The following is a 20,556-nucleotide window of genomic DNA, read 5'->3' as shown; positions in this document are numbered from 1 at the left end:
CTATCCAAACGGAAATAGTTCTGTATATTCGTTTTTTTAATTCTGTAAATATTCAAACGATTTTTGTATATACGAAAAGGCACGAAATTGAATAATAGACCTCTATACAAAAATTTAAACTAGGTATATAAAAGTATTCAACATGTATAGATCTATATTATATATATGGAATTATTTCTGTACATGATATGTAATAATGTAACGGTTTATTTCTTCCTCTGTGATATTTTATCCTGAGGATAATTTGTTCCGGTAATTTTTTTCCAGGCATGGTATTTCACAGGTTGATTTTTTCCTGAGGAGTGAAAATCTATCTGTGTTATGAGGATAGTATGTACCGGTATACATTTGCCGTACTCTATTTCACAGAACCGTGTGAAATAGAATCCCATTAACTACTATATAAGTTACTCACAACCAATATATACCTGACTATAATTATAAAATGTTTCACAAAGGTAGACCAAATTTGCATAATTTATCAAAGGGAAGTAATTATGAGCAATCTATATTTTAAAGATATCAATATAATATATTTCTGAATCTATTTTATAGTGAAATTTTTCTTGAATATTATTTTTTATATATTCATTTATATAAAAAGATGACTTACAACTTGATTTAATAAGACAGATAACATTTCACAGGTAAAAACTATGCAGCTGTTAAACATGCTTTTGTTCCAATATATTGTTATGCTATGATTTATCTGATTTCCATATAATCAACAACTACATCTCTGTCCCCAGACAAAACTATTTATATAATTAAAAATATCATCATAATCAAATTCTTCCATTACTGTTAACAGTTGTAATGCAACTATATTTCTACCTTACTTTTAGATTTATATTTGTACTAAGATCTGAAAACAACATGTATTACACTAAAAATAACCTTATTTGATCATGATATTATTTTCACAATTACGATCTTTGAAATTACTTCTGGTTTTCTTCCCTATGTTTCATGATAATTTTCTTTTTAAAAGGATGAATATTAGGATAATTTGTGAAATTATTTCCCGTTATAAATCTTTTTTTTTTTTTTTTTTTTTTTTTTTTAACAATTTCGCTTTATTTCAAATACACTATTGTTATTTCATAGTATTTTTAAAGGATAAGTTTTTTTTCTAATAACTATTTAATAAGTTACCTACCCAGATAGAATTTCACGGCAAAGGAAAAAATATCCCAGGGAAATATTTTCCTACGGATAAAATTTCACCTGGATATAATTTTGCTTTACATTAACATATACGTTATAATACAGACAGACATATTTTCTTTTACCCTGATACCACACATTGATTATTTCTAAGTGACGGACTAATGGGTTATCGGATTATTTGGCTGTCGGATCAATGGGTACGGACTAATGGGTTGTCGGACCAATTGGCTGTCGGAATAATGGAGTAAATTCAGACAAACAACAGTAAACAAAACGCAACAAAGAAAACTAAAGACTGAGCAACAAGAACCCCACCAAAACTTTGGGATGATCTCAGGTGCTCCAATAACTTGGGATGATCTCAGGTGCTCCAATAACTTGGGATGATCTCAGGTGCTCCAATAACTTGGGGTGATCTCAGGTGCTTCAATAACTTGGGGTGATCTCAGGTGCTCCAATAACTTGGGGTGATCTCAGGTGCTCCAATTACTTGGGGTGATCTCAGGTGCTCCAATAACTTGGGATGATCTCAGGTGCTCCAATAACTTGGGATGATCTCAGGTGCTCCATTAACTTGGGGTGATCTCAGGTGCTCCAATAACTTGGGATGATCTCAGGTGCTCCAATAACTTGGGATGATCTCAGGTGCTCCAATAAGTTGGGGTGATCTCATGTGCTCCAATAACTTGGGATGATCTCAGGTGCTCCAATAACTTGGGATGATCTCAGGTGCTCCAATAACTTGGGGTGATCTCAGGTGCTCCAATAACTTGGGGTGATCTCAGGTGCTCCAAAAACTTGGGATGATCTCAGGTGCTCCAATAACTTGGGATGATCTCAGGTGCTCCAATAACTTGGGATGATCTCAAGTGCTTCAATAGGCTAAGCAGAACCTATTCCACTAGTGGCAACCGTCGTGTAGCTCATGTAAAAACAAACCCTGTGACAAGTATAATACGGTAGAGTTACTCTACATGATTGTCTGATTTTCATCGACAGCGTTACATTGCTATTAACATTAATTCATTAGATATAAAGATGATCGCCTTCTTTCCACAAGGGATTTGTCTTCTGCAAATCTGTTTCTATGGTAATCTGTGTATTTCTCATCGCAAAAGTATTTCTCATCACAAAAATAACTGTTTACCAAACAAATGATGAGAACCACTTTATTCCTCTATTGCATTGGAACATTGAAGTGTTGTTCTATTTCGACCTCAAGAGTCATTTCTGAAAATAAATAAAATAATTCACAAATCCAAAGATAAAATATGCTGCTGTTTGACATTTAACTTTAAAAAATCAAAGTTTTACAGAAATACCCCTGTTTACTGAACCAGTAGAAAAAGAAGCTATGGTGACTATCATTCAATGGAACCTCCTCTTTACCCGAAATACAATGTATATTCATATTTGAAAGACATAAAATTAAGTGTTTTATTAGATAATGCTTATAAAGTCTGCACACTCACATGACACGTACTTTATAGTCTGGATAAAACCCCTATAAACTTTGAGCGCAACTTCAAACTGTTTAAAGCATATTTACCCGGTAAATCATTTTTTTTAACTGATTTCACATCCTCATCTGTAATAGTTTTAGCTAAAATATCCTTAAGCTCATCTGTATACAGCTTTTGTGGTTTGTTGTAGTGGTCAAACCGTTTTAAGAGGTCACTTAATATGTTACACAACTCATTAAAACGTGTATCTCCAAGCTCAGCTGCCGTTGAGTGTTGAAGTTCATTCCTTGTAAGTCTTATTCGCTCAATATCATCACCAATAGCTATGTCTGTACCCTTAATGGTTTGCCAATTCCCTCCCCATCCATTAGTTGGAATATGTTTTTTAAGTTTAAAGTGTTCCTGGTATAAGTGTGATATATCGTAATCGCTTCTCGGACGTAGATTTGGTTTATCTGGTTTTAGAAGGTCATATGAAACATCAGCAAGAATGTTCAGCACAATTATTCCCATCTTTGTAAAATTGATCTCTTCCTTGGTAAACTGAAAAAAAGATTAAAGTAAAAATTTGATACGTAAAATATGTACAAGGCCAACATAATTGAGAATAGGGCTCAAGTAATAACTGATTTGTTTTTATTAATTCGATGCTCAGTAAACTTAGTCAACCCCTCAATGCAAAGCAACTTAAAATTTAAATTAAAATTCAAGTGCTAGTATCTAACATCTTAAACTAAATCTTGCTCAATCAAAATGATTATGAAAAACATCTACAATCAAATCTGGCCCAATTAAAATGATTAGAAAAACATTATGCATGAGAAACATTTCAGCAATATTTTGTCCCAGACGTCCAGTAAAACGTACTTTATATTTTGTCCCGGTCCAGTAAAAAACAAATTTTATTTTTTCCTGGTCCGGAAAAACGCAAATTATATTTTGTCTCGGTCCAGTAAAAAGCAAATTATATTTTGTCCCGGTCCAGTAAAACACAAATTATATTTTGTCCTGTTCTAGTAAAAAGCAAATTATATTTTGTCCCGGTCCAGTAAAAAGCAAATTATATTTTGTCCCGGTCCAGTAAAACGCTAATTTTGTTTTGTCCCGGTCCAGTAAAAAGCAAATTATATTTCAAATGATAATGAAATATTCAATTTGATTTATATTTCATAGGCATATCAAAAAATATTTTTAGAAAAATCATATATGCTTCATTAACCAAAATTTGGTAGCATCTGTCCTTTACATGACAATTGCATGATACGATTCTTTTATTTTTTGTAACTGAAAGCATCAGTCATACTGATGACGGGTTGGATTATTTCATCTTTGAAAATTGGGGAAAATATTAACCAAAATTTATCAAAGGTTTATTATCGTCGAGTTGCAACATGTGCGAGTTGCAAGTTGAAAAGGCAGAGTTTCGAGTTACAAAAGTCGAATTGCGAATTACAAAAGCCGAGTTGCGAGTTAAGAAAGTCGAGTTGCGAGTTACTAAAGTCGAGTTGCGAGTTACGAAGGTCGATTTGCAAGTTAAAAATATTATGTTTCTCTAAGTTCTTAAGAATTATATATAATATATATATATAGTGTATATATAAACGGTCATGTCGTCTGATTTTCGAAACAGAATTTTCAGGTTTACTTCGCATTTAATGAACAAAACATACATGTACCCGAACTTAGTTATACACTGCTTGAGGAAGGGTCTCGATATTTTGATTGCAGGATTTGAATTAGTGATGTGCTACTTATTTATAATAGGCCATATGTTGCAAAGTCACGCACCCTTAAATTTCTTTCATGAGAGCGACGTTGTTCATTTTTTAAAATAAACAGGATATACTGTAGACATAAAACAACATGTATACCGTACTGAAACAAGAGTGCACACACTGAAATGTCTCGCCTTCTTTATTAATCATTGATATTATGTTGATAGTCCTCAATATAAAGCTCTTATTATATATAATTACAACTGTCACATAAACTTAACTTTAACAAAAAAAAAAAAACAACATGAAATTAAGGTCACGGTCAGATGAACCATTTCAGGAAGACATGTACAGCTAACAATTCTTCCTTACAACACATATAGTTGACCTACTGCTTATAGTTTTAAAACAAACAGACCAAAACATTAAAACTTAACACTGAGCAATGAACCATGAAAATGAGGTCAAGGTCAGATGACACCTGCCAGCTAGACATGAACACCTTTTAATCCTTCCATACACCGAATATACAAGACCTATTGCTTATAGTATCTGAGATATGGACTTGACCACCAAAACTTAACCTTGTTCATTGATCCATGAAATGAGGTCGAGGTCAAGTGAAAACTGTCTGACGGGCATGAGGACTTTGCAAGGTACGCAAATACCAAATATAGTTATCCTATTACTTATAATAAGAGAGAATTTAACATTACAAAAAATCTTAACTTTTTTTTCAAGTAGTCACTGAACCATGAAAATGAGGTCAAGCACATTGGACATGTGACTGACGGAAACTTCGTAACATGACGCATATATATACAAAGTATGAAGCATCCAGGTCTTCCACCTTCTAAAATATAAAGCTTTCAAGAAGCTAGCAAACACCGCCGCCGCCGCCGCTGTCGCCGGATCACTATCCTTATGTCGAGCTTTCTACAACAAAAGTTGCAGGCTCGACAAAAATCAAGCATAAGAATATAAATCATGTAGATGTGACGTGTCGGGGGTCCATACCCGAGTTGATTCTCGAGATCTTAGACTTGTGTATATTGTTTCTTTTGTTTACAATGCCTTTTCAACTCTCTCGGCTCATTAAAGCTCCTCCAGCTCAAATAAATATTCAGCCCAATTGGCTTACTGACTCTATAGGTCAAATAAACAGTAAGTTCCATTTGCTCACTAGTTTAGTAGCTGCTAGCTCAACAGACTCACTAGCGCTGTAGCTCATCTGGCTCACAATATTTCTATCTCAAATAGTTAGCTCAACAGGCTCGCAATAGTGTTGTTCTTTCCGCTATAATGTTATCTTAATCAAAGAAGCTCTCTTAGCTCTATAGGTCTTCTGCTGTTCTCGATGCAGCTCACTAACAACTTAAGACAATTCTTCTGCTTCAGTCATTGGAAAGACTTGAGCAGTCAATTCAAAGTTTGGAACAATAAGCAGGTATTTATCTAATCACTTATACATGTGATCTGATCGAAATACCGACCCCGACGATGATGATGGAAGTGTTTAATGACTTTGACTTGCTTTACAGCCCTCGCACGGTCGTCTCAGGCCCGAAGGCGTTTGGTGGATGTTTAATTATGTTGTGCAGTCGGTCAGGAACAGGTGGAAGACACCATTTTTGGTAGGCCGCCATCTTGGTTTTGTGAGTTGTTTTGGTTTGGTTTGTTCCCTTACCGAAAAAAGCCCTGCGGCAAACATTTGTAGCAAGTTTGCAGCAAACATTGCTGCAAGCTTGCAACAAACGTTTGCTGCAAACTTGCCGCAACCATTTTACCATGCAAATGAAGTTTGCGGCAAGCTTGCTGCAAACATAATTATGCAAATTAGATTTGCCGCAAGCTTGCGGCAATTGTTTGCTGCAAGCAAGCTTGCGTCAAATGTTTGTTGCAAACTTGCATGAACTACACATATAATAATGTCATGTGTGAAGACACATTCAATTTATCTCTTTCAAATTACACAGCAACATTTTTACAAAGTCAATTCCTGTCTTTATACAAACAGTCATTGAAAGAACTCTTGCAAACTCATGAGATTTAAGGAAATACATACATACATTTGAGTTTTGAAAAAGGGGCAGGAGTCATTCTCAAATGACATAATATACCTGTATTAAAAAATGAACAATGTGTATTGAGACTATAAAGCTAGGTAATAATTGCATTACAGAATTTAACTTAATCCTAATAGGCAGTGTCTGCGCGTACCCGCATGCGGGTACGAATAGCAAAATTGCCGTTCGTAGGCTACGCGTACCCACATCCGGTTTACGCGGTTTGCCATCAGATCGGGAATTAAACGTAAAATATATACAGAAAGTATCGCAATTAGTGAATAAAATTGATCAACTACTTAGAAAATTTGTAAACATTTATATATATGTAAGTGAACAGTTTTTCTCGGTTAATAAATATTCTTAAAATGGGAAAAGAGTGATATACATGTGGGGCAGACATTTAAAAGTTATCATGAATTGGAACAATTTGTTCAAAAGTATCAGTCGATTAATTTTTTACAATTGTATATAAAAACAAACTCGGAGTCAATTGCAGCTGCAGAGAAAAGAAGAACTGGAAACACAAAAAATGAGGAAATAAAGTTTTACAGAATAATTTTTTCCTGTATTCACGGAGGCAAAAAATATAAACAAGTTCGACAGCAAAAATTAAGGCCTAATACATTATTTCTGATAAATAAAGGGCTTAGGCTGATGTCAATAATCTTCTATGAAAGCTTCGTTAATAAACAACAAAATGTTTGACGAAAATGTAAACCTTCAGCGCATCAAAAAATATATTGCCTCTGAGGCGTGGAAGCAACTTAAAATTCGGATATTATATATTATAGGACTATTGTTTACAGGGACTGTATATTTCATTTTCAATCTGTGTGCATTTAATTTGCAAGGTTTATTATATATTATTTATAAATACAATTCGAAAATATTATTTGTCATACCCTTCACTCGTTCTACTCGAAATCCCCATATTATCGATAATTTCTGTATATATTTCACGTTTAATTCCCGATTTGATTGCGTTTTATTATAAAACCAGATGTGGGTACGCGTAGCCTACGAATGTCAATTTGACTATTCGTACCCACATGCGGGTACGCGCAGACACTGCCATCTTAATAACTATGATCATGATGGTGCAGTACATCAGTTACAACTTAAAACTTATAATAGCTTTAAGTTTTTCAATCACACATACATGTATATATACTTGCTTACTTAATTATGTATGATGATAACATTAATTATTTCAGTAAAGCATGAAGTTCTATTAATCATTTGTACTTACAAAATTACATACTGATTATCCCATATTATTGAACCAAAATGCCTCCTTGATCTCTTATATATATGTGAAATGCATATGATGGAGTACTGATCGATGAGTCTCGGACGTAGTAATAACGATGACAGGAAGCATTATCAGGACCAAAGTAGTGAGACAATGAAATGAAGGTCCATTATTCAACACCTCGGATACAGCCCTCGGACGTAAGTCGGCATAACACTCCCCCAACCATAATGGGTTTGGGAGTGTATGCTGACGCAGATTTACGCGGATAATGCCTAACGTATTCTGATTTCTGTACAGCGTTGGATTGGTTTTGGTCATCGAAAGTAGTAAGTCGTTGATCCATCTATCAGTAAACCCTCATCGTAGATAGCCGGTAAAGGAGAGCTGACCCAGTGCGACCGTTCAGCTGTAAGGACTGAGACGTGAATGCCCACCCTGACTGACTACTGACAGTTGTTTATATACCCTGGATGATTGGGATATACCATGATGGGGCGATACCATAACCCTGTATTGCCTAGTAACAAGTGTGTTTCAACCATGAGTGAGTCCACCTGTACTGGACTGTGCCATATAGAGCATATCATAGTAACAAGGGATGGCAAGTAATTAAACGATAAGATCTTATCTCAAGGAAGATAGTATGGTACCCGATGACCATCAACACCAATTATACTGTAATTGCATCACACGCCGAACATTCTTCATACAAGTTCACTCATTCGCCAGTTTACAAAATAGTCAGAAAAAGCAAATTTACCTGACGATATCGGGATATAGGTATTTAGTCGGATCTTAACACGTACTTGTGATTTGTTTAAAACCGGTTTTAACGAAGAAATGTCGAAATGTTCAGAACTTAATTAAATCTGATTTCGGGTAAGATGGTGCAAGCATACGATTTTTATTGCGTCTTACACTTGGAGAAGCGAATAATCTTTAGCTACTTTATTTAAATATTGTGTAAAAACGTTAATTATGAGCTATGAAAGTCAAGTGGCTCAAGCATTTTTCTGAGGAAGTTTTAAAAAAATGCAAAGAAATATATTAACAGTGGGTTAGCTTTCATTAGTCTTTACTATCTATAGATTAACAACTTTTGGTTATATTTATAATTTAGAATCATCATTGAAGGTGGAGCGCGATTGCACAGTTGATTAATTATATTGATGTGCCATTTGTATGCAAGAGTGACATTCCGTTGTATTATGGGACAATTCGAAAAAGTTATGCGAGTATTGTCTCCCTTTAACAGGTTCATTATTTTATAATTAAGTTTAAATTTCTGATATAATTTTGGATAATTACAAAATGTATCAATTCAATATATTTCAGTTTTTGTTATTGGTGTATCAAAAACATTGATGTACGAATATAATTTCATAAATTTGAAACGTTTAAAATGATTACATACCAATATAAAGAACTGTTCATCATTTTTGAAAAAGACTTTGAATGAAATTTCGTACTATTTATCTTCCCTTCATGATAGATTGATTGGGAAATTAACCAGAGTTATCTAAAGATAATCACAGAGAGGGACTAGCAAGCAATTTTCAATTGTAGCTTATTTAACGTTAAAACAATTTCCCACTATAAACAAATGTTACTTTATACAAATATAAGGACTTTGTTAGCTAAATCTACAAATTTTATTAGATATTATGAATTTTTATTACAATAGATTAATATGCTATCAGATATATGCATAACCACTTAAATTGGAAAGTAGAATACATTCAATGGACAAAAGTGAGTCCTGGCATTTTGTAGGATAAATATAAAATAAAGATATTTGAAAAGTTGGAAGAATATCCAAGCTGATTTCAAAAAAGTTATAAAATTTTAATAAATATAAAAAAAGATGCTCCGCAGGGCGCAGCTATATACGACCGCAGAGGTTGAACCTTGAACAGTTGGGGCAAGTATGGACACAACATTTAAGCTGGATTCAGCTCTAAATGTGGATTGTGATTAAATAGTTGACACAGCATAGGTTTCTGACACAGAATAAATGTGGTCTAATAACTTAAAATATTTTTTTTGCCTTTGAGCAATTCACTATGCTGTTGAATATTAATCCTCTCAAAAAAATGTTTGAAGAAATTTTCTTTTTATTGGTGAAATCTGAAATGAGAAAAATTTAACCCCCCCCCATTTTTTTTTCACATCCCCCTTTCCCTTTTTCCAAAACTGATCTCAATTCAAATTCCTAATGGAGTTTGCAACAATAACTACTCATTTAAATACATCATAAAATATTAAAATGTAAAATAAAGTGCTTGTTATCAATGAATGGTAAAGATTGTTTTAATTTATCAGTTGGTAGTAAAAGTGAATATACATTGTATATTGTATAAAACAATGATTCAAGTTGATTCAACTACTATTCTGGACAAAGAAAGATTACTCCAATTGAAAATTTCTTGCTATTGAACAATATTGTGCAATTAGATATTTCTTGCTATTGTGCAATACTGTGCAATTGAAAATATTTGCTATTGCACAATACTGTGCAATTGAAGATTTCCTGCTATTGCTGAATACTATGCAATTGAAAATTTCTTGCTATTGCACAATACTTAATATAATAATTTTGGATCCTGATTTGAACCAACTTAAAAACTGGGCCCATAATCAAAAATCTAAGTATATGTTTAGATTCAGCATATCAGAAAAGCCCAAGAACTCAATTTTTGTTAAAATCAAACTTAGTTTAATTTTGGACCCTTTGGACTTTAATGTAGACCAATTTGAAAACGGGACCAAAAATTAAGAATCTACATACACAGTTAGATTTGGCATATCAAAGAACCCCAATTATTCAATTTTTGATGAAATTAAACAAAGTTTAATTTTGGACCCCGATTGAGACCAACTTGAAAACTGGGTCAATAATCAAAAATCTAAGTACATTTTTAGATTCAGCATATCAAAGAACCCCAAGAATTCAATTTTTGTTAAAATCAAACTAAGTTTAATTTTGGACCCTTTGGACCTTAATGTAGACCAATTTGAAAACGGGACCAAAAATTAAGAATCTACATACACAGTTAGATTTGGCATATCAAAGAACCCCAATTATTCAATTTTAGATGAAATCAAACAAAGTTCAATTTGGGACCCTTTGGGCCCCTTATTCTTACACTGTTGGGACCAAACTTCCAAAATCAAACCCAACCTTTCTTTTATGGTCATAAACCTTGTGTTTAAATTTCATAGATTTATATTTACTTATACTAAAGTTATGGTGCGAAAACCAAGAATAATGCTTATTTGGGCCCCTTTTTGGCCCCTAATTCCTAAACTGTTGGGACCAAAACTCCCAAAATCAATCCCAACCTTCCTTTTGTGTTCATAAACCTTGTGTTGAAATTTCATTGATTTCTATTTACTTATACTAAAGTTATTGTACGAAAACCAAGAATAATGCTTATTTGGGCCCTTTTTTGGCCCCTAATTCCTAAACTGTTGGAACCAAAACTCTCAAAAATCAATCCCAACCTTCCTTTTGTGGTCACAAACCTTGTGTCAACATTTCATAGATTTCAATTTACTTAAACTAAAGTTATAGTACGAAAACCAAGAAAATGCTTATTTGGGCCCTTTTTGGCCCCTAATTCCTAAAATATTGGGACCAAAACTCCTAAAATCAATTCCAACCTTCCTTTTGTGGTCATAAACCTTGTATTAAAATTTCATAGATTTCTATTCATTTTTACTAAAGTTAGAGTGTGAAAACTAAAAGTATTCGGACGACGACGACGCCAACGTGATAGCAATATACGACGAAAAATTAAAATTTTTGCGGTCGTATAAAAATGACAACTTTGTTGTGTTAAAACATGGATTTTCTATAATCATGAATTCAGGGCTATTTTCCAGACAAGTCCAATAAATTATATAAATGACTTCTTGTGCTGAAATTGAAACGGACATTTTAATATAGTTTAAGAAAAAAAAATCAAGAACATGCGATTTTTTTACCTGACCTTTTGTCTTAAACAGGCACACATTTCCAGTCATAAAAGTGACATGATGAATAATTACTATCAAAACAAACCCTACTATAATACCCTCACATTACAATCATGGTTGATTAGTTCTCTGCCAGCTGATTTTATCTGTTCAGGCGACAGGTACACTATTTTGTACCGGACATTGATCAGTCTATTAAAAGTCATTTACTTAATTTCAACTGTTTGCATCTAATTAATTTAGTCAACAAGATTCAGATTACCAGAAAACGTATATAAATATAATTTGAAAAAAAGTTAGAAATAGATTCATGATAATAGAATTTTCATAGAAATCCTTGATAACCTTTTAAAAAAGAAATGTGTTCTAAAGTTGCAGTAAAATTTATTTCAATCAAATTTAAATATTTTTTTGTCAAAATTAAAGACGTGGCATACACGAAGAACTTTAATAAGGTTTAATTACATCAGTACATGTGTATTTTACAGGTAAAAAGAAAGCCTTATTTTTCTTAAACTCAGGTATTAATTAACTTGTGAATTCAAAAGGCCTTGTGATTGAAGTTAAACAAGATGTTGCAATTTTGAATGAATACTATTTAGAACTCTCTGACCAGGTGTGATCTTTTTAATGAGTTTGCCAAGCAGGAGCTATTACTTCATACTTCCACACTTATCAGAAGAACAATTTTATTAATTTCTTTAATTTTTCATCTCTATTTGATATATTATATCCCAAATTATAATAATAGAAATATTTCTAATATAAGATTAAATGATTTCAGTGATTTTGTTGGCTGTTTTACCTTATTAAAAAGATAATTATATAACTATATAAGGCATCTTTATACAAAGTATCAAACATCCAGGTTTTCCGCCCTCTGAAATATATCTAAAATATAAAGTTTTTAAGAAGTTAGCTAACGCCACCGCCTCACTATCCCTATGTCCAGATTTCTGTGACAAAAGTTGCAGGCTTGACCAAAACTGCAAAATTTCCTTAAAATTACCAATTCAGGGGCAGCAACCCAACAAAGGTTTGTCTGATTCATCTGAAAATTTCAGGGCAGATAGATCTTAACCTGATGAACAGTTTTACCCTCATGTCAGATTTGCTCTAAATACTTTAGTTTCAGAGATTCAAGTCAAAAACTGCATTTTACCCCTATGTTCTATTTTTAGCCATGTCGGCCATGATGGTTGGCCGGTGAGGTGAGCTAAAAACTGAACCCTGTCACAAATGAATTTGAGTATCTCATCACAGTGGATAACTTGATAGGTCTCTGTCGGGTGATACTTAGGTGTTGGTTTTAGATGAACATACGATGTGGATGCTAGTCCAATGTGGAACATACTGCACACTTCACATTTTATGATTATTGTGAGGCTTTGTGTGTCAGTTTCCATGATATTTACTCAGCATCTCAGTTTTTTTTATTTATTATTCATTTTCGACAACAAATTAAAACATTTAGTGTTTTAATACTTAGTTTGGAAAAAATTATTAAGTTATTATATACCTTTCTCAAACTGCATTCACTTGATTGCTCTTCAGAAACATTTGAATGATCTCTCTTACCAGCTTTGACATGTACACGCACTTGTAATTAACAAATCCAGATTTTAATTTAATAATTAGTAAACCTTTCAAAATTCAAAATTCAATTTTCACAGATACTAAGCAATACTTGTCCTTCCTAAAATCGAGAATAGACATGATAGAAATGGGGAATGTGTCAAAGAAACAACAACCTGACCAAAGAGCAGAAAAAAAGCCGAAGGCCACCAATGGGTCTTCAAGATAATGATAAAATCCCTCACCTGGAGGCAGGCTTCTGCTGGCCCCTTAATAAAAATGTTTACTAGTTCCTTCCTGTTCACTCCATTTTTTTAAATAGAGGAATAATAATTCACATACAAAGTTCCACTTATTAATCATGTATGCAAAATATAATTTTGTGGAGTGAAACAGAATTTGGAAAACTCAAAGTAACTTTGAAGGAGTAAAATAATGTGTATTAGGCCGAAAAACAAATACACAAAAGGTGAGCTAATTAGACAAATAACCGGAAGATATTGTATGACATACAATGTAACTATCCAGAGAACAAATGCCGTAGATGTAAGAAACAATAGGTCGCCGTACGGCCTTTAACAATGAGCAAAACCAATACTACATAGCAAGCTATAACAGCTAACATTTCAATTAGATATGAAAACAATACGTTATATATTTCATGCTCTTTTCTGGATTTACATTCAAAGTATGAATAAGAACCGAAACAGTTCGAGAGCTATATGACCAAAGGGGACCTAAAAAAATAGCCAAATCCATCTAAAGTCAAATTTGCTTGAGGGAGTAGAAACCTTACATTTCTTTTATAAATTCAGAATTTATTAACTTACAATTTCAGAAAGGTTAGTCATAAATCATATGATTTCAGAAGTAATGACTACTGAGTTGATGATGCCTTGGACACTTAAAGTCCACCAGCAGAGGCATCGACCCAGTGCTGTAAAAATTAAAACAATATGTTATAAGTTTCATGCGTAAGAAGTGCTTTTCTAGATTTATCTTCATCAAGAACCGAAACAGTTGAAGAGATATATGACCAAACAGGAACCTACAAATAATAGCCAGTTCAACTTTGTCTAAGAGAATTGAAACCAAATATATGACGAGCAAATGAATGCTGAGACTTACTTTGAGGAAATTTACACCATCAATAAAACAGAAGTATTATCTTTTGTAAAATTTTATTTTCCTTATTTATTTTATACCTGCTTTCTTTTTCTTGTTTTTTCCCTTTCTATCATCCTGAAGTAATTATGTATCCATTGAAGCAATCAATTATTAAAAAGAGATAAAGTTTTCTTCTTTCAACTATACTACATATATTTGTAATAAAAATAAAGTTACTCATTGAATAGTATAACAGATACACGTAATACTAAACGAACACAAAATAAATATGATATACAGATAAAACGAGATCCATTGAAATACTTGCTCCTGAATTATAAAGGACACATGAAAATGTGGCGGGGTTTAACATGTTAGCGGGTTCTCACCCTAAACTTAACTGGAACAGTGGTACAACAGTACAACACAAAAGAACAAACTGTACAAGACAATAAACAAATAGAGGCTGAATTGAGCCCGAATCTCTCACAAAGCTTAGTTTTCATTCAAACGGCATATATAGAGTCTTGATTAAAGCCTGTTGAAAGTAAACACATTTGATAGATGATCAATATTTTTTAATGAACTTCTGCTTGGATTATTTATACTTTCTTACGCCTATCCTAATCCTTAAAGAAATCTAAAAGAAATTACTCCTGGCGTTTTAATATAACCTTTGACATGTGCTGATAGCCATTTTTAAAATGAACTTGACACTTGTTTCAGACCTTCAAAGAAATATTTCCTAACAATATGGCAGTATATATTTAGTCTGTTTTGTTGTGTTTAAATTCATGAGAAACAAAACTTATGTTAGTACCGATAAAACAATATTCAAACATCTTAACAACGGTGTTGACATGATATCATTTAAGAAGAATTTTATTGAAAGGATGAATACTTTTACATGGATTGTATCTAAATTTACAAGCTAAATAAACAGCAGTACCGTAAAAATTCTACAGTTTCAGCCAAATTTAAATTCAAATTATTGTCTCTAGTGGCCCTGATTTTGTCCGATTAGAACTTATGAAGATTATGTGTACATCATCTAATATTTATTATAACTGTTCAGTTTCATTGCAATTTATTAAGTCACTTAGAAATCAAATATAATGTGAATGGTTACAATTGGCAGATCACATATATGCCAAGTGCTTTAAAATAGCTCAGGGCTGTTCCATAAAAACATACATGGTACCCAGGGAAGGCATTTCAAAAATGGAGTAACTACCTATAGAGGCAAATTGAAATTATTACATTTCCACCATACATATAACATAGATGACACCCAACTATAGTTGAGATTTTGAAGTGCCTTCCCTGGGTCCCATGTTTGTTTTTATGAAACAGCCCTCATCCAGCCTGTAAGGCAAGGTGAGCTTACATTATTCGTGTGCAGCAGCTTTATTCTATGTAATATATACATTGGATTTACCTGGTTTTCCTTAATGATCTTCATTTGAACACCAACTAATATATATATATATGTAATAAAATAAAATTGAGAATGGAAATGGGGAATGTGCCAAAGAGACAACAACCCGACCATAGAAAACAAGTGAAACTGCGAGCTACTGCTCACTGATGATACCCCCGCCGCAAGTGGATAATATTAATAGTGTAAAAATATGCAAGTGTTCGGTAAACAGGAAGTTGTCGAGTGATGAATCTGAAAACGCATCACACGGTATAGCTGACTTATAAAAATCCTGAAACCAAATTTCAGAAATCCTTGTATTGTAGTTCCTGAGAAAAATGTGACGAAAATTTTGAACTTGGTTATCATGTGTAAAATCATACAAGTGTTCGGTAAACAGGAAGTTGTCGAGTGATGAATCTAAAAATGCATCACACGGTATAGCTGACTTATATAAATCCTGAAACCAAATTTCAGAAATCCTTGTATTGTAGTTCCTGAGAAAAATGTGACGAAAATTTTCAACTTGGCTATCATGTGTAAAATCATACAAGTGTTCGGTAAACAGGAAGTTGTCGAGTGATGAATCTGAAAACGCATCACACGGTATAGCTGACTTATATAAATCCTGAAACCAAATTTCAGAAATCCTTGTATTGTAGTTCCTGAGAAAAATGTGACGAAAATTTTCAACTTGGCTATCATGTGTAAAATCAGACAAGTGTTCGGTAAACAGGAAGTTGTCAAGTGATGAATCTGAAAACGCATCACACGGTATGGCTGACATATATAAATGTTGATACCAAATTACAGAAAGGGTGGATGTGTAGTTCCTGAGAAAAATGTGACGAAAGTTTCATGGGACGGACTGACTGACGGACTGATGGACGGACGGACGGACGGACTGACGGACTGACAGGCAGAGGTAAAACAGTATACCCCCCCTTTTTTCAGCGGGGGTAAAAAAACAACAGCAGAAGGTCACCAACAGGTCTTCAATGTAGCGAGAAATTCCCGTACCCGGAGGCGTCCTTCAACTGGCCCCTAAATAAATATATACTAGTTCAGTGATAATGAACGCCATACTAATTTCCAAATTGTACACAAGAAACTAAAATTAAAATAATACAAGACTAACAAAGGCCAGAGGCTCCTGACTTGGGACAAGCGCAAAAATGCGTCGGGGTTAAACATGTTTGTGAGATCTCAACCCTCCCCCTATACCTCTAGCCAATGTAGAAAAGTAAACGCATAACACGCACATTAAAATTCAGTTCAAGAGAAGTCCGAGTCTGATGTCAGAAGATGTAACCAAAGAAAATAAACAAAATGACAATAATACATAAACTAGATATCATTGAGATGGGAGCCATCTCTGTGGGCCCCGCTGTGAATAATGTGCATTAAAAAATTGTATCTTTACCATAGGACATGGGTTTGTCAACTGAAATCAAAGTTTTTGACCTTGACCTTTGACCTAGGAAGTTGTAAATAAATTATGACACACCCTTTGGTGTTGGTTTATAAACATGTCAAGTATAAACTTTGAAATGATAACGGTTCTCAAGATATAGAGCGGACACGATCTTTACCATAGGACATGGGGTTGTCAACTGAAACCAAAGTTTTTGACCTTGACCTTTGACCTAGGAAGTTGCACATAAATTATGACACACCCTTTGGTGTTGGTTTATATACATGTCAAGTATAAACTTTGAAATGATAACGGTTCTCAAGATATAGAGCGGACACAATCTTTACCATAGGACATGGGGTTGTCAACTGAAACCAAAGTTTTTGACCTTGAACTTTGCCCTAGGCAGTCGTTCATAAATTATGACACACCCTCTGGTGTTGGTTCATATACATGTCAAGTATAAACTTTGAAATCATAACGGTTCTCAAGATATAGAGCGGACACGATCTTCACCACAGGACACAGGGTTGTCAACTGAAACCAAAGTTTTTGACCTTGACCTTTGACCTAGGAAGTTTTACATACATCATGACACACCCTCTGGTGTTGGTTAAAATGGATGTCAAGTATAAACTTTGAAATCATAACGGTTTTTAAGATATAGAGCGGACACAAAGTTAAAGTGTTACGGACGGACGGACGGACAGACGGACGGACGGACAGACTGATCACTATAGGGCGACCCGCCTTAGTCGGCGGGGCCCTAATAACAACAGACTACTAGCAGTTAACTGACATGCCAGCTCCAGACTTCAATTAAACTGACTGAAAGATTATGATTTCATCATATGAATATCAGGCACAATCCTTCCCGTTAGGGGTTTAGTATCATACCATCATACCATATATGAGAAGAACATAACCCGTGTCATGCCAACAACTGGTTTTTGAATAAATGTGTTTAGTTCCGATGCAAAGACCCTATAAGTGAATCAATATTAACGCCAAAATATGCAATCTTTAATGACCTGACAACAGTCTCGTAACTATATCCCTTCTTAATAAGTCTATTCAAAGGTTTTGTTAGTTTTTGAGGTGAATACTGACACCTTTGTGCTTTATAAAGAATATTTCCATAAAAAATTGGATGTGAAATCCTGAACGTATAAGAAGTCTGCATGTTGAGCTATATTTACGAATGATGTCCTTATACCGATGATAAAATTTAGTAAATGTTTTGACTAGTTTGTGATATCGAAAACCCTGGTACATGTAATAGCTCTGGTCAATTCAAACATAATTAATAGCACTTAACCAGTGAAAAATGCTATTGACGCTATTATGATTAATCTAAAACTTCCTACACTATTACATGTAGTTACAAAAAATTACATCTATTTACATAATACTAGTGTATACATGTTGTATAATTTCAACAGTAGAGTGTTACCTTTGTGGATGTAGTTTGGATTTGACTGTTGTTTTCTATGCAAGAATAAGATCCTGGAACATGTTGATTTTTTTCAGATTTCTCTGTCAGCTAAAACAAATTACAGAATAGTTACCATTATCATTCCTCAGTCATCATTTTCTATATAAAAAAGTACAATATTTTCACTATTTTTTAAAATTGCAAGCATTGAACTATTGGACCTCAGCATGCTCAGTGAAACTATTTGACCGCAAGCATCATCATATTTCATGGAATTTCAAATGCAGCTACAGGATTGGCTAATTTTGAGAATGCTGCGGGAGTTGCAACGTCGAGTTTTACCTCTTGTATCTAGGGTTGTATCAGTGCAGAACGCAGCTTTACCATTCAGAATATATACAAAGTAAATATTACACAATATGATTATGTTTCTATTACGATAGTTGATTTAGCCCTGACATTTATTGTCTGATGTCTCTATGGGTGAAATAAAACACTTACTGACTGGATATTCGTGGAATAGTAAGTTTATTGTCCCTTTGGATACAACTATTGCCGTGCACCTGGGGGACAATAAACCTACTCTTTTACTCATACCCAGTCAATAAGTATACACTATTCAATGTTCATTACTCTACTTAAATTTATAAATCATTAATGGGACATATAACATGTATAACAATATACAATGTTATCTCATTGTAGCAATTATCTTAAACTACAGGAATTTGATAAATTGCGATTTCCCTGTGTAAATAACAACCTTAAAGAGTTAAATATCCCTTTGTACTTTTCTTTCAGCAGAGCATGACTATATAGACTATGTATGTCAATCTGGTGTGAACTGTTATCACACAAATGACTTCGAATAACTAAACAAGCAAAATTCAAAAGTCATTCAAGCATGACTAAAGGTACATCCCAATATTCTGGTTAAATTGGAAATGAAGAAATGTTCATAACATCCGCAAACCTAATAACAATTGTCCAGTGTATGTTAGTCTTCAAAAATATACCAAATCAATAAGGTTAACCAAAAGCAACTGAAGCCTGACTGAGGGAGACATATCAATTTATTCTCTTAAAAAACATAGTAAACATACATATATTGGTGCCAATTTAATACAAGAACATATACAATTACAATTAAACTGTCAATTGTTCTTGAACAATTGAGAGGTCTTTCCTTTTGTAATGTAAAATACATGTTTAAATAGACGTAGAATGTATTGAAAAGCTTTATTACACTCTAAAAACCCTTTCAATAAGGTCAAAAACACATAATCCGCTATTTGGGACATGACCTTGACCTTTGACCTGTTGACCTTTATCAAGGTCAATAGTCCCCAATGTCCTGAACATTTTGCACTATTTACTATTTCTGTAAGTATAATAGTTTTTGAGATATCCAATAAAAAGTGAAAGGTCAAAGGTCAAGGTCAACCTTAAAAAGCTTTAAAACACACTAAAAATCCTTTGTATAAGGTTTAAAACACTAAATTCGCTATCTGGGACATGACCTTGACCTTTGACCTTTTGACCTTTGTCAAGGTCATTAGTCCTCAATGTTATTGCTGAAGACCCCATGTGTCTAGGACCTTTGGTTATATAGTAAAACCTGATTTTGTCTTACCAGAAACCTAAAACAGGGGTTATGCCCCTTAAAAAAAGGTAAAATCTCTTCGGTCAAAATGTAACAAAGTTGCGCCGTAATGACCCAAACATTTTCCACTATTTAAAACTTCTGTAAGTATAATGGTTTCTGAGATTATCCCATAACAAGGTGTTAGGTCAAAGGTCAAGGTCAACATACAAATTTGACCTTGAGGTATTTTACAAAGATACATCAATTGATGATGAATGGTGAAGATCCTAGGTGTCTACGACTTACGGTTTCTGAGTTTTGGTGGTCAACCGACACCGGTTAATTTTCATAGGGGCATAACCCTACCAAT

At 33.7% G+C, this 20,556-nt stretch overlaps 2 protein-coding genes across 2 annotated transcripts in view; both read right to left on the bottom strand.

The window, feature by feature from the left end:
- Positions 1–1,059: 1,059 nt before the first annotated feature.
- LOC139499013 (uncharacterized) lies at positions 1,060–13,244 on the bottom strand. The gene is made up of 3 exons (XM_071287668.1): positions 13,170–13,244; positions 2,720–3,176; positions 1,060–2,400 (listed from the first exon to the last, which is right to left on the bottom strand). The coding sequence occupies exons 2-3, from the start codon at positions 3,144–3,146 to the stop codon at positions 2,348–2,350; spliced, it is 480 nt and encodes a 159-aa protein (XP_071143769.1). The 5' UTR covers positions 3,147–3,176; positions 13,170–13,244; the 3' UTR covers positions 1,060–2,347.
- Positions 13,245–14,129: 885 nt separating this feature from the next.
- The window catches only part of LOC139497810 (uncharacterized), an 83,252-nt gene continuing 76,825 nt past the window's right edge, over positions 14,130–20,556 (bottom strand). Inside the window, exons 11-12 of the mRNA XM_071286044.1 lie at positions 18,620–18,709; positions 14,130–14,162 (exon numbers count right to left, since the gene is read on the bottom strand). Of these exons, the coding sequence (XP_071142145.1) occupies positions 14,130–14,162; positions 18,620–18,709 (123 nt within the window). The remainder of the gene's footprint in view (positions 14,163–18,619; positions 18,710–20,556) is intronic.

Source organism: Mytilus edulis, chromosome 12, assembly GCF_963676685.1.
Source record: "Mytilus edulis chromosome 12, xbMytEdul2.2, whole genome shotgun sequence".
NCBI lineage: Eukaryota > Metazoa > Mollusca > Bivalvia > Mytilida > Mytilidae > Mytilus > Mytilus edulis.
This window is presented reverse-complemented; position numbering and strand designations above follow the sequence as displayed.